General features: G+C 51.4%; 1 protein-coding gene across 2 annotated transcripts in view; it reads left to right on the top strand.

Moving 5' to 3' along the window:
* col16a1 (collagen, type XVI, alpha 1) overlaps positions 1-14524 on the top strand; it is a 212184-nt gene that overhangs the window by 141672 nt on the left and 55988 nt on the right. For both annotated transcript variants that reach the window (XM_052036512.1, XM_052036513.1), the window contains exons 36-40: positions 7363-7389; positions 8731-8808; positions 9708-9767; positions 9880-9951; positions 11850-11903. In XM_052036512.1, the coding sequence (XP_051892472.1) occupies positions 7363-7389; positions 8731-8808; positions 9708-9767; positions 9880-9951; positions 11850-11903 (291 nt within the window). The remainder of the gene's footprint in view (positions 1-7362; positions 7390-8730; positions 8809-9707; positions 9768-9879; positions 9952-11849; positions 11904-14524) is intronic.

Here is a 14524-nt window from a genome sequence, read left to right as displayed (position 1 = left end):
ATCTGCCTCCACCACCACCCCAGGCAGTGCATTCCATGCACCAACCACTCTCTGGGTGAAAAACCTCCCCCTGACATCTCCCCTGAACCTCCCACCCATAACCTTAAAGCCATGCCCTCTCGTCTTGAGCATTGGTGCCCTGGAAGGAGGTGCTGACTGTCTACTCTATCTATTCCTCTCAATATTTTCTATACCTCTATCATGTCTCCCCTCATCCTCCTCCTTTCCAGTGAATAAAGCCCTAGCACCTTAAGCCTCTCCTCATATTCCATATGCTCTAATCCAGGCAGCATCCTGGTAAATCTTCTCTGCACCCTCTCCAATGCCTCCACATCCTTTCTATAATGCGGCGACCAGAACTGAACACAGTACTCTAAGTGTGGTCTAACTAGAGTTTTGTAAAGCTGCATCATTACTTCGCGGCTCTTAAACTCAATCCCATGATTTATGAAAGCCAACATCCCATAGGCCTTCTTAACTGCTCTATCCACCTGTGAGGCAACTTTCAGTGAACTGTGAATATGAACCCCCAGATCCCTCTGCTCCTCTACACTGCCAAGTACCTTGCCATTCACCCTGTACTCTGCCTTGGAGTTTGTCCTTCCAAAGTGTACCACCTCACACTTCTCCAGATTGAACTCCATCTGCCACTTGTCAGCCCAGCTCTGCATCCTATCAATATCCCTCTGTAAGCTCCGACAGCCCTCCACACTATCCACAACACCGCCGATCTTAGTACCGTCAGCAAACTCACTAACCCAGCCTTCCACCCCCTCATCTAAGTCATCTATAAATATCACAAAAAGTAGAGGTCCCAGAACCGATCCCTGTGGGACACCACTAGTCACTGCCCTCCGATCCGAGGGCACTCCCTCCACCACAACCCTCTGCTTTCTACAGGCAAGCCAATTCCTAATCCACACAGCCAAGCTTCCCTGGATCCCTTGGCCTCTGACCTTCTGAAGAAGCCTACCATGAGCAACCTTATCAGAACTTACCTCAGATCTCTCCATACTGTGTCCCTTTTCGAAGTATGCCCTCTAGTTCTCCAGACGTGACTCCGGTCAGAGAGTTGTGCATTTCAGACGCACTCACTGTGCCAAATGTTGGTTGGGTCTGGGACTCCCGGCTCAGTTCACAGGGACGTTTGCCATCACAGGTTCATTCCTATGTTATTATTTATGTAGAAAATGCCAGTTCTGGGGTTACTTCAGTTACTAACATTTGCACAGAGCCCGTGAGGATCTCTTCCCTGTTCCAGTCTATGGTGCTGCCTTGAATCTGAATCTGAAGCCGTCAGGGGTAAGGTTTGTACTGCTCTGCTTTGGCAAGAAGCAGTGCCCACAGCAGGGTGTGGGACATCGTCCTGAGATTCCATGCCCATGAGGGAATCTTAACACTTCCCAAAACGCGACAGGCGTGGAAGGCATGCAGCAGTCACAGCGACCCTTCCTGGGAGATTACCAGCTCTCCAGCCTCCCACCCTCCCCTACCTGGTTTTAACTCCTTCACAAGTGACAACCACACCTTCTGTTAAAATATGACAACTTGTTGGAGAAACCCAGCTATGTCCAGACTTCTACTGACCATGAACTGTCCATCCATCGGCCCTGGAGTTCCAGGCCCCCCCCCCCCCCCAACCTCCCTCTGATCTCTGTTCCCACTCCTTAAACCCCAGTGATTGCACCAAGCTCTGGGCTGTCTATCCCAATATCCCCTGATACCCTGTGGTGTCAGGTTAAGTTTGTAAACACTGTGCAACACAATGGAACATGCCCCCACGTTACAGTCGCTGTGGGAACACAAAGCAAAATTACACTGGGCTGCTGAAATAGGTACGGTAACTGCAGGAAATGCTCAGCAGGTTAGGCAGCATCTGGAGAGAGGAATCCTTGCTTTGGGCTGACGACCTCTCAGTTTCCTCCAGTTGCAGCAGAGGGGAGGAGCTAGCAACTTCTTTTTTTAAGGTTGTGCGATTGGCTAAGTGTGTGCCAACTCAGCCGATAAAAGGGAGGTAGGGTAAAGTGGAGCGGCCATATTGGAGCAGCCATTGTGAGAGTGGGCCAGTGTCGGAGTGGGAATCTGAGGCTTTAGCTCAAGAAGCTTTAGTGAGGAGGTACAGGTGAGTAGCAGGTAAGAACAGGTAAGGATTTTTTTTATGGTAGTTAAACAAAAAGACAGCAAATGAATAAAGTAAGGATGCAGGATGAGGTGATGTGTTGCAGCTGCATGATGTAGGAGCTGGTGGACCCCACTGTGGTTCCTGGTGACCACATCTGCTGCAAGTGTTGGTTGCTCGAGGAACTCAGACTCAAAGTTGATGACCTGGAAGCCGAACACTGCGATGCATCAGGGAGGGGGAGAGTTACCTGGACGCTGTGTTTCAGGGGGAAGTCACACCCATTAGATTAAATTTCGGTCTGTGGTCAGGGACAAGAGGGTGTGACTGCGAGTGAGGCAGGTAGGGGGATCCAAGAGGTGGTGCTGGAGGAGCCTCAGCCCTTGAGCTTATCCAACAGGTCTGAGATTCTTGCTCCCTGTGCGGGTGAGAGTGGGGGCTGTAGGAAGGATGAGCAACCGAACCGTGGCACCGTGGTTCAGGGAGCCATTCAAGAGGGGGGAGAGAAGAGAAATCTAGTTGTGATTGGGGATAGTATAGTTAGGGGAATGGACACAGTTCTCTGTCACATGGATCGAGAGACCCAAAGGTTGTGTTACTTCCCTGGTGCCCGGGTTCGGGACATCTCATCTGACCTGCAGAGGAACTTGGAACGGGAGGGGAAAGATTCAGTTGTCGTGGTCCATGTGGGTACCAACGATGTAGGTAGGACAAGGAAAGAGGTTCTGCTGAGGCAATTTGAGCAGCTGGGGACTAAATTAAAAAGCAGAACCAAAAGGTAATAATCTCTGGATTGCTGCCTGAGCCACGTGCAAATTGGCACAGGGTCAATGAGATCAGAGAGTTAAATTTGTGGCTCAAAGATTGGTTTGGAAGAAGTGGGTTTGAATTTGTGGGACATTGGCACCAGTATTGGGGAAGGAGGGGGGTGTTCTGATGGGACGGGCTCCAACTGAACCATGCTGGGGCCAGGGTCCTGGCGAATTGCATAACTGGGGCTGCGGATAGGGCTTTAAACTAAATAGTAGGGGGGTGGGTTCAGCAAATTGGGAAAGTATGGATAAAGTAAAAGGGAAGGAGAGTGTAGGAGAGGTGACTGAAGTCTCCAGAATAAGGAATAAGACAGAAAGTTTAAAAAGGGATAAGAATTTAACTTCAGGCAACATGGAGACAAATTTGAGAAGAAGTGTGGTGAATACAGGACTGAAGGTGTTATATTTGAATGCACGCAGTATATGAAATAAGGTAGATGAGCTTATAGCGCAGTTAGAAATTGGCAGGTATGATATTGTGGGCGTCACAGAGTCATGGCTGAAAGAAGGTCACAGCTGGGAGTTAAATATCTGAGGATACACATCCCATCGAAAAGAGGCAGGTGCGCAAAGGGTGTGGGGAGGCTCTGTTGGTAAAAGGTGAAATCAAATCTTTAGCAAGAAGTGACAAGGGATCAGAAGATGTGGGATCCTTGTGGGTAGAGTTAAGAAACTGCAAGGGTAAAAAAATCCTGATGGGAATTATATCCAGGCCTCTGAATAACAGCCAGAATGTGGGGTACAAATTATAACAGGTAGATTGGGAAAATCAGGTTGGTACTGGATCCCAAGAGAAGGAATTTGTAGAATGCCTATGAGATGACTCTTTAGAGCAGCTTGTGGCTGAGCCCACCAGGGAAAAGGCAATTCTGGATTTGGTGTTGTGCAATGAACCAGATTTGATTAGGGAGCTTAAGGTAAAGGAACCCTAAGGAGGCAGTGATCATAATATGATCGAATTCACCCTGCAGTTTGAGCGGGAGAAGCTAAAATCAGATGTATCAGTATTACAGTTGTGTACAGAGGCATGAGAGAGGAGCTGGCCAAAGTTGATTGGAAGGGGACCCTGGCAGCGATGACGGTAGAGCAGCAATGGCAGGAGTTTCTGGGAGTAATTCGGAAGAAGCAGGATCACTTCATCCCAAAGAAGAAGAAACATTCTAAAGGGAGGTTGAGGCAACCATGGCTGTCCAGGGAAGTCAAAGACAACACAAAAGCAAAAGAGAGGGCATACAATATTGCAAACATTAGCGGGAAGCTAGAGGATTGGGAAGCTTTTAAAAACCAATGGAAGGCAGCTAAAAAAGCAATAAGGGGAGAAAAGATGAAATATGAAGGTAAGCTGGCCAATAATGTAAGAGCTTTTGCAGATATGTAAAGAAAGACAAGTGTGGACATCGGACCACTGGAAAATGATGCTGGGGAGGTAGTACTGGGGAACAAAGAAATGGCGGACGAACTGAATAAGTATTTTGCATCAGTCTTCACTGTGGAAAACACCAGCAACATGCCAGAAATGTGAGAGAGTCAGGGGGCAGAAGTGAGTATAGTTGCCATTACTAAGGAAAAGGTGCTTGGGAAGTTGAAAGGTGTGAAGGTAGATAAGTCACCTGGACTGGATGGACTACACCCCAGGGTTCTGAAAGAGGAAGCTGAAGAGATTGTGGAGGCACAAGTAGTGATCTTTCAGGAATCATAAGAGTCAGAAATAGTTCCATAGTACTGGAAAATTGCAGATGTTGCTCCACTCTTCCAGAAGGCAGGGAGGCAACAGACAGGAAATTATAGGCCAGTTAGCCTGATTTCAGTGGTTGGTAAGATGTCAGAGTCCATTATTAAGGATGGGGTTTCGGGGTACTTGGAAGTTCATGATAAAATAGGCCGAAGTCAGCATGGTTTCCTTCAGGGGAGATCTTGCCTTACAAATCTGTTGGAATTCTTTGCAGAAGTAACAGGCAAGATAGACAAAGGAGAGTCAGTGGATGCTGTTAGCTTGGATTTTCAGAAGGCCTTTGACAAGGTGCCGCACATGAGGCTGCTAAACAAGATAGGAGCCCATGGGATTACAGGAAAGGTACCAGCATGGATAGAAGATTGGCTGATTGGCAGAAAGCAGAGTGGGAATAAAGGGGGAATTTTCTGGATGGCTGCCAATGATTAGTGGTGTTCTGCAGGGGTCGGTGTTTGGCCAAGTTTGCGGATGATACAAAGATAGGTAGAGGGCCAGGTAGTGTTGGGGAAGCAGGGAGTCTGCAGAAGGACTTGGACTGGTTGGGAGAATGGACAAAGAAGTGGCAGCTGGAATAATACAGCAGAGGGAAGCGTACGGTCCTGCACTTTGGTAGAAGGAATAAAGGCGTTGACTATTTTCTATACGGGGACCAAATTCAGAAATCGGAGGTGCAAAGGGACTTGGGAGTCCTAGTGCAGGATTCTCTGAAGGTTAACTTGCAGGTTGAGTCGATTGTAAGGAAGGAAAATGCAATGTTAGCATTCATTTCGGGAGGACTAGAACTTAAAAGCCAGGATGTAACGCTGAGGCTTTATAAGGTGTTGATCAGACTACATTTGGAGTATTGTGAGCAGTTTTGGGCCCTGCGAGGTAATGATGCAGCTCTACAAAACTCTGGTTAGACCACACTTGGAGTACTATGTCCAGGTCGCCTCATTATAGGAAGGATGTGGAAGCGTTGGAAAGGGTGCAGAGGAGGTTTACCAGGATGCTGCCTGGTTTAGAGAGTATGGATTATGAGGAGAGACTAAAGGAGCTGGGGCTTTACTCTTTGGAGAGAAGGAGGATGAGAGGAGACATGATAGAGGTATACAAAATATTAAGAGGAATAGATAGATAGGACAGCGAGTACCTCTTTCCCAGGACACCAATGCTCAATACAAGAGAGTTGTTGGGGCATGGAATGTGCTGCCTGGGGTGGTGGTGCAGGCAGGTACATTGGTCAAATTCAAGAGATTACTAGATAAGCATATGGAGGAATTTAAAATAGAGGGATATGTGCGAGGAAGGGGTTAGATCGTCTTAGTCGAGGTTTAAAGATCGGCACAACGTTGTGGGCCAAAGGGCCTGTATTGGGCTGTACTGTTCTATGATTCTATGATATTTAAGGAAGGATGTGCTGGCATTGGAGAGGGTCCAGAGGAGGTTTACGAGAATGATCCCAGGAATGAAAGGGTTAACATATGAGGAGGGTTTGATGGCTCTGGGCCTGTACTCACTGGAGTTTAGAAGGATGAGGGGGTATCTCACCGAAACCTACAGAATATTGAAAGGCCTGGATAGAGTGGACGTGGAGAGGATGTTTCCAGTAGTGGGAGAGTCTAGGACCAGAGGGCACAGCCTCATAATAAAAGGATGTTCCTTAAGAACAGAGAGGAGGAGTTTCTTTAGCCAGAGGGTGGTGAATCTGTGGAATTCATTGCCACAGACGGCTGTGGAGACCAAATCATTGGGTGTATTTAAAGTGGAGGTTGATAGGTTCTTGATTAGTAAGGGTGTCAAAGGTTACGGGGAGAAGGCAGGAGAATGGGATTGAGGGGGAAAAATAAATCAGCCACGATCGAATGGTGGAGCAGAGTTAGTGGGCCGAATGGCCTAATTCTGCTCCCATGTCTGATGGCTCTGACCTGCTCAGTACTTCAGTTTCCCACCTCCACGGTACACCTGTTGCCATGGCGTTCCCTTCACCGCCGGCAGTGATCGCACCCAGCCATTGACAATGGTAATGGGTAGAAGGGCGGAAAATTCCACAGCAAGCGGCTAATATTGCCCTGTGATCGATTGGGGGTGAAATCAGAAAACAGGTTTTCACACAACGGGAGGTGAATTTTCAAACTCTCCTTGCTATAAACAGAGGCACAGAGCAACACAACACGGATACAGGCCCTTCGGCCCAACCAGTTCATGACAACCACGGTGCCCACCCAGCTAGTCCCAATTCCCTGCGCTCGGCCCGTATCCCTCCAAGCCCCACCCCTCCATGTACCTATCCAAGTGCTTCTTAAATGATACTGTTGTACCTGCCTCACCCACTTCCTCTGGCAGCTCGTTCCACACACTCACCACCCTCTGCGTGAAAAAGTTGCCCCTCAGATCCCTTTTAAATCTTTCCCCTCTCACCCTAAATCTGTGCCCCCTCGTCCTGGACGCCCCTACCCTGGTGATACAAGGCGGTGAGTGGCTGGTGTTCATGTGAGTGCGCGTATCAAGTGGAGCAAAGCTGAGCAAGTGGTGTTTCGTACAGGGAGTCAAGGGATTCCTCATGTCCCACCTGCTTAATAGAAGGGCTGGAGGGAATGGAGGAGGTGCTGTGGTGGGCCATGGCCTGTGCAAAGCTTGTTAACTCTCATCACGATAAAAGTCCCAAGTTGTGAACTCTTCCACTGACAGAGCATTCTTCCTTTATATCCCTGTCTTAGGGTGCGGCTGGAATTAAAGGTGAAAAGGTAAGTTGTATTTTATGTTTCTGTATTTATGGGAAAATCCCAAAGTTCCCAACAGAGGCAGTGGGTGAAGGGGCAGCTTCGTGCTGCCAGTGTTCAGGCAGGTGTCACACTGACCCCATCCCTGCCCCTCACACCCCACGGCACAGACTGGGCTGATCCGGGAGCCAGACACGAACCGCTGGAGGATCTCAGTGGGTCGGGCAGCATCTGTGGAGGCAGGGGGATGGTCGACGTTTCGGGTGGAGACCCCGCATCTCGACCCGAGACGTCGACCGTCCCCTCGGCCTCCACAGATGCTGCCTGACCCACTGGGTCCTCCAGCGGTGTGTCCTGGGCCCCACATCTGCAGCTCCTGTGTGTCTAGTGCCGAAGTCCGTGGTGGGGGTCCCTGTGGGGGAGATGGGTCCCATCAGGGAGGGGGCGTGGTCGTCGTTCCTGCCCGTGGGGGTCGGGTCCTGCCCATGGTGAGGGGGCAGCTGTGGACATCCCCACCACCAGGGCGGTGGAAGTGTGAATGCCAAACGATACGACAACAGGGAGCACCCCCCGAGGACGGAGCTGGGCGCAGGTCTGGGGACGACACACCAGGGCTGCCGGACAGCAGAGCTGGGGCTTGGTGACCCAGCGCCGTACATGGGGTGGGAGTCGAGCAGGGGCGTGGGACAGACTGGAGGTTCGGGAGGGATTGAGAGCGGAACATCCAGGACTCCTGGTCAGTGGGGGTGGTGGGCAGGGTGTCAGAGGTTGTGGGGTGCCCAGGTTGTGGGGGGAGGGGTTGGGTCCGCGACATCAGTGGGCAAGGTAGGGAGAGGTCACAGATGCCGTGATGCCTTTCCCCGGTTCAGCACTATGCACGGACGTGTCCCGGGACAACGTGGCCGGGAGCCCTCTTTCACTCCAGACGGAGCCTCGATCGGGGGATGATGTCACCTGTCTGCCCCAGGTGGGTGGGTTTGGGTGGTGGTGGGAGGAGAGGCCACAGACACCAGGAAGTGCCCGTCAATTTTCCCGACTGGTGAGAGAGACTGGGAAATGGTTGCAATCCCGACCTACTCCGGGTGGGAACAGCACTGGAAGGAAAATGGAACTGTGCCAACTCATTCCAGGTGTGTGTGTCACCCCTGGTGTATTTCCTGGGAGCCTTCGACCCTCACTGTGGAGGGACCCCTCACTGCCTTCACTGTGGAGGGACTCTTACTGTGGAGGGACTCTTACTGTGGAGGGACCCTCGCTGTGGAGGGACCCCTGACGTGGCGAGACCCTTGACTGTAACTTCCACCCTTCCTGCCCACTTGTCGAAGTAGGATAGTCAGATCACTGAGTCTGCTCCTTCCCCCACAGGGAGCAGCGGCTGAACCCTGTTTCTGTGTGCACGGACCTCCGACCCAACCAGGAGAGGGACGACACCCTGGGACCTCCGTAAGTACCACGTGGTGGTGTAGTACTGTGATCCCCGGGCCCAGGGTCTGCTCTGGGTGTTCGATGCAGGGGTGTCATCAACATGCACGGACCTAACAATGGGATGAGTGGTGCCGGAGAGGGCAGAATTCCCGCGTGTAGGAATCAGAATGAATCGGACTTCCAGCACATTAATTACAATTGAAATGGCTGTGAGCAGCAGACACATTGGCCTCAGTGGGAGGCTGACAGACTGCTCCCCGCACTCCAGGGATCGAATTACACAAACAGGGAATGTGTTCCCTGGAATATAGAAGATTAAGGGATGATTTCAAGATATTGAAGTTAACCGAGTGGACAGAGGAACAATTTCTGTTGGTGAAGCCCCAAGGATGAGCGACCCAGGTCTAAGGATGGAGGCAACTCCTCCGCATGGGACCCTTCCCAACAACAGGGCTGCTGGCAGCTAGAACACTGCCGGCAAGCACCGGCTGCTGCCAGGTGAATTGTTCATTTTAAACCTCAAATTCACAGGTTTCTACTCATCAGAAGTGCGGTAAAAGCTGGGAGGTAGAGTGAGGTCACAGTCTCGTCGAACAGTGGAACTCCAGTTGTGTTGCCGTAGACGTGGCCGCAGACTGTGCAGGGGCTGTGGGAGGGTGGATTCTGATCTGACACTTCTGATCATTGAGTTCAAAAGCCCATCATAGGCATTTCTCACAAGCAGACATTTAATGTTCAGCTGACTGACGTTGCACACAGTCCCACAGAAAGGTGCAGTGCGCGAATGGGTTACCTAGTGGGATGTTTCGCGTTTGATGGTGAGACATTCAGCAGAAATGGATGTGAGAATGGGTGAGGGTCGATGTTCAGTGGTTGCTCAGACCTGACATAATGCCTTGAACGTTGCCCCTCCACAGGGAGAACATGGACTTCCGGGTGCCCCGGGTGAGCGAGTGATGTGGTCAATGGGTCCTTCGGTGAGTTACCCCCCCAACAACCGGCTGCGGCTGGTGCTCAGACAGTACTGCAAACCACTGACGTTTGTCCAACTTCACATGACAACCGACTTTCTCTATTCATCTTCCTCAGGGCCCCCCAGGACCTCCCGGGCCACCCGGACCTCCCGGTCTTCCCGGAGCCCCTGGAGGAATTGGACGGCAGGTAAGGCAGGGAAATGAGGGGAGTGAGGGGCAATGCAGCCCAGCAGTGGTGTCAGCACAGCTTGTAGTGGTCACACAGCAAGCCAACCCTCAGGCCCACTGGCACACCCTGCACCCCTCATTGTAACACTGATACACCCCATACACTGCTCTGTAACACTGACACACCCCGCACCCCACACTGTAACACTGACACACCCCACACCCTGCACTGTAACACTGACACACCCCGCACCCCGCACTGTAACACTGATACACCCTGCACCCTGCACTGTAACACTGACACACCCTGCACCCCGCACTGTAACACTGACACACCCCGCACCCCTCATTGTAACACTGATACACCCCACACTGCACTGTAACACTGACACACCCCGCACCGCACACTGTAACACAGACACACCCCCCCCGCACTGTAACACAGACACACCCCGCACTGTAACACAGACACACCCCGCACCCTGCACTGTAATACTGACACACCCCACACCCTGCACTGTAATACTGATACACCCTGCACCCTGCACTGTAACACTGATACACCCCGCACCCTGCACTGTAACACTGAATCACCTTGCACTGTAACACTGACACACCCCACATCCTGCACTGTAACACTGACACACCCCACACCCTCACTATAACACTGATACACCCTGCACCCCGCACTGTAACACTGACACACCCCGCACCCTCACTGTAACACTGATACACCCTGCATCCTGCACTGTAACACTGAATCACCCCGCACCGTAACACTGACACACCCCGCACCCCGCACTGTAACACTGATATACCTTGCACTCTGCACTGTAACACTGACACACCCCACACCTTGCACTGTAACACTGATACACCCTGCACTGTAACACTGATGCACCCCGCACCCTGCACTGTAACACTGACACACCCCACACCCTCACTGTAACACTGACACACCCCGCACCCCGCACTGTAACACCGACACACCCCACACCCTGCACTGTAACACTGACACACCCCACACCCTCACTGTAACACTGACACACCCCGCACCCTGCACTGTAACACCAGTTTTATGTGTTCGCCGCTTTCAGTGCTGAGATTGTGGGCTGCTGGACATCTTGGTGTCATTTGTGCCTGGTTATGCATTAGAACCACCCATCATCCACCCCCACATCACTCAGGTCTGACCGTTCTCGTATCACCCCTCCGCAGCCCCCTTCCCTTCCCTCCCGTCGAAAGGGCACGATGAATCTGTGGGATATAAAGGGGCCGTCTGCTCCTTCCTGCTGTAGCCTGCCTGACCCATCTCCCATGGCCCAGCGACTGATCCGCCCGGGGACTGCGGTGGAGCTCGGCACACTGCACACCCCCTGCTTTAGCCATCGTTCCGAGTAGCCGTGGCTACCACTTGCCAGGATGGCCACGCTGTCAAGGAATGGGATGGACGATGCGGAGAAATGTTTTCACCTGATGTACTGTGGAAGGGCGGTGGGAGCGGCTTCGATCGTCGCCCTCAGAAGGTGAAGCATTTTCAGGCCCGCAGGGAAGAGAGGCTGTAGGTGGGCTGCTCTCTCCCAGAAGCTAGCACAGGCACAAATGGGCCAAATGGCCTCCTTCTCATTCCATAACTGCCTGGTTTGGATTAAAAACAAAAATGACCAAAAGCTACTCAAACATTGTTCATACCCTGAAGTGAAGTCCGTCCACGGACTCACCAGTGTGGTGTTTCTGTGCTCCCGGGAGCAGACCCCCACTGAAAGACCACACCTTCCACCAAGGGCCGGCTGCAGGGCACCACTGGCAGCTCCCTCCCCACACGGTCCATTCTCCACCCCTCCCAGTCCGCGCTGCTGTCTGCTGTCCCCAGGACTGGGCTAAACCATCCGTCTAACATTGCACTTCCCTTTCCAGGGAATTCCAGGGAATGATGGCTTGCCAGGTGTGCCAGGACTTCCAGGGGAGGTGGTACGTACTACAGTCATCGTGGAATGTTTGGGCTGTGCGAGGAATAAGGGGAATGTCTTCCGATGTTCTCTATCACTGTGGCTCCATCCTGTCTATGCTCCCACCCCACTCAGAACTGCAGCCTCCAGGAGGGGGTTAACTCGTCCCGTCCCAAGGGTCGATCTTCACGGCCCTCGGGTCTCTTTAGCGGGATGAAACCTCCCTGAGAATAGTGTTGGAGGCTCTGCCGCCCCGTTAGTACTGACGGTGAAGCTGACCCCATGCCAGGAGGGGCTCCAGCCGGGTGCCCACATTTCAGAAGTGGCCCCCTTTAACCAGGAACTCGGGAGCCCTGAACCCCAGCTGCCTTTGGGTGGGGATGGGTCGGAGCCTGGTTCCGACCAGTTCCACCCAGGATAGTGTTGGAGGAGCTGGAGCAGTCTCTGAGACCCACAAGAAACAGTCTCCCCGGCCCGTCCCTCTGGGCATGGCTCCTCCCCACAGATCGGCTCATTGTTAGCTGTGCCAGCTGTGCCCAGTGCCAACGTTACCCCGTCCATTTACAATTAATCCAAACGTTTCTCTTCTTGCAAGTTGGCAAAATAATACAGATGTTCCTCCTGTGCAGATCCTCAGCACACAATTCATCCTTTAAACATTACTCTGCATTGATTAAGCAGCAAGATAATGGACACAACTCAGTCTGTCGAAAAGCAAAACTTCAGATGCTGGAAATGTGAAATAAAAACAGAAAATGCCAGAAACACTCAGCAGGTCAGGCGCCGTCTGTGGAGAGGGAAGCAGAGTTACTGTTTCAGATCAGTGACAGTGGTAAGCTTCAAGGTAGTCATGGCAAATGATAAGGTTGGTCTGCGAGTTAGGGCCCTAAACTGGGCGACTGCAGATTTCAATAGTGTGCGACAGGACCTGGGGGAGGTAGATTGGGAGCAGCTGCCAGAGGGGAAAACAACATCTGAGACGTGGGAGGTGTTTAAAAATGAGAGGTCAGAGTCAGCATTTCCCTGTCAGGGTAAGAGGCAAAGGTGGTAAGTTTGTGAGAATTCCTTCTTTTTATTTACAGCGTGGTAACAGGCCCTTCCGGCCCAACGAGTCCGCGCTGCCCATTTTAAACCCAAATTAGCCTAGCCGTACGTCTTTGCAATGTGGGAGGAAACCGGAGCACCCGGAGGAAACCCATGCAGACACGGGAGAACATACAAACTCCTTACAGACAGCGACGGGAATCGAACCCCGATCACTGGCGCTGTAATAGAGGGAACCCTGGTTAACAAAGGGCGTTGAAGGTTTGATCAGGGAAAAGAAGGAGGTGTGATATCAGATATAGGAAATAGGTATCGAAAGAGTTCTTTGAAGTTTATAGGGGATGTAGGAGAGAACTTAGAAATCAGGAGGGCTAAAAGGGGTCACGTAATGAATTTGGCAAGTTGGATTAAGGAGAATCTTAAAACCTTTGATAAGTTAGAAACAAGGGGTAGCAAAGGAAATCTCCCTCAGAGACCAGAGAGGTAATCCATGTGTGGAGCCAGGGGATATGAGCGAGAATCTAAATCAATACATCTCATTGGTAGTCAATAGGGAGAAGGCTGTGGCGGCTGGGGAGTTCAGGGAAGGGTACGTTGATGGTCTGGAGCATGTCTAGAAATATCGGAGCACATTAGCATATATAAATCCACAGGACTTGTTGGAATTTATCCCAGGATGCTGAGGGAAAAAAGGGAGGAGATTGTTGGGGCTCTGACGGAGATTTTAGCCATGGGTGAGGTACCAGACGACTGGAGGGTAGCTAATGTCGTCCCCTTGTTCAAAAAGGGCAGTAGGGATAACGCTGGAAATTACAGGCCGGTAGGGAAGTTGTTGGAGAAGATTCTGATGGACAGGATTTATGTTCACTTGGAAAGGCAGGGACTGATTAGGAGTCAGCGCCATCTTGTGCAGGGAAGGTCGTGTCTCACAGGTCTGACTGAGTTTGTGGAGGAGGTGACAAAGAACATTGAGGAAGGCGGAATGGCAGGTGTGGTTTATGTGGTCATCTATTCTTGTCCCTGTGAGGTCACTTCCAAAGTCATTGCAAATAAGACCTGGTTATATTGTTGCTTCAAGTCAGAGCCGCCCCCCTGACTTTAAGTGGGTACATTGAGAACAGGGAGAATCAAATACTATTTCCAGAGATCTGCTTTTGCAATAAAATCACCATTATCTTGTGGCATGATGTGTAAATGGGATAAACACATCCAGCACAAAGAGTGGGGTCTCTCTGTGGCAGCTCCCAGCCCACGCCCTACATCGAGCCACTGTATTCACAGATTCATGGCTGCACAGTGTTTACCTGCGTGAGTGGTCCATCCCAGCTCGGATCTCCCAGACCGCCTGCTTTGCACTGATCACACTCCTGTGCAAACAGAACTCGAGAACAGTAAAGCAAAATACTGCAGAAGCTGGAAATCTGAGGTGAACACAGAAAACGCTGCACGTACTCAGCACATCGGATGAAAGTCATTGACCTGAAGTGAAACGTTATCTTTATTTCTCCCTCCACGGAGACTGCCTGACGTGTTGAATACTTTCAGCATTTTCTGCTCTGTTTCAGGCCCCAAGAAGGGACTTCATGAACTTGTCAGCTG

The sequence above is a fragment of the Pristis pectinata genome, chromosome 22 (assembly GCF_009764475.1).
Source record: "Pristis pectinata isolate sPriPec2 chromosome 22, sPriPec2.1.pri, whole genome shotgun sequence".
In the NCBI taxonomy this organism is placed as follows: domain Eukaryota; kingdom Metazoa; phylum Chordata; class Chondrichthyes; order Rhinopristiformes; family Pristidae; genus Pristis; species Pristis pectinata.
This window is presented reverse-complemented; position numbering and strand designations above follow the sequence as displayed.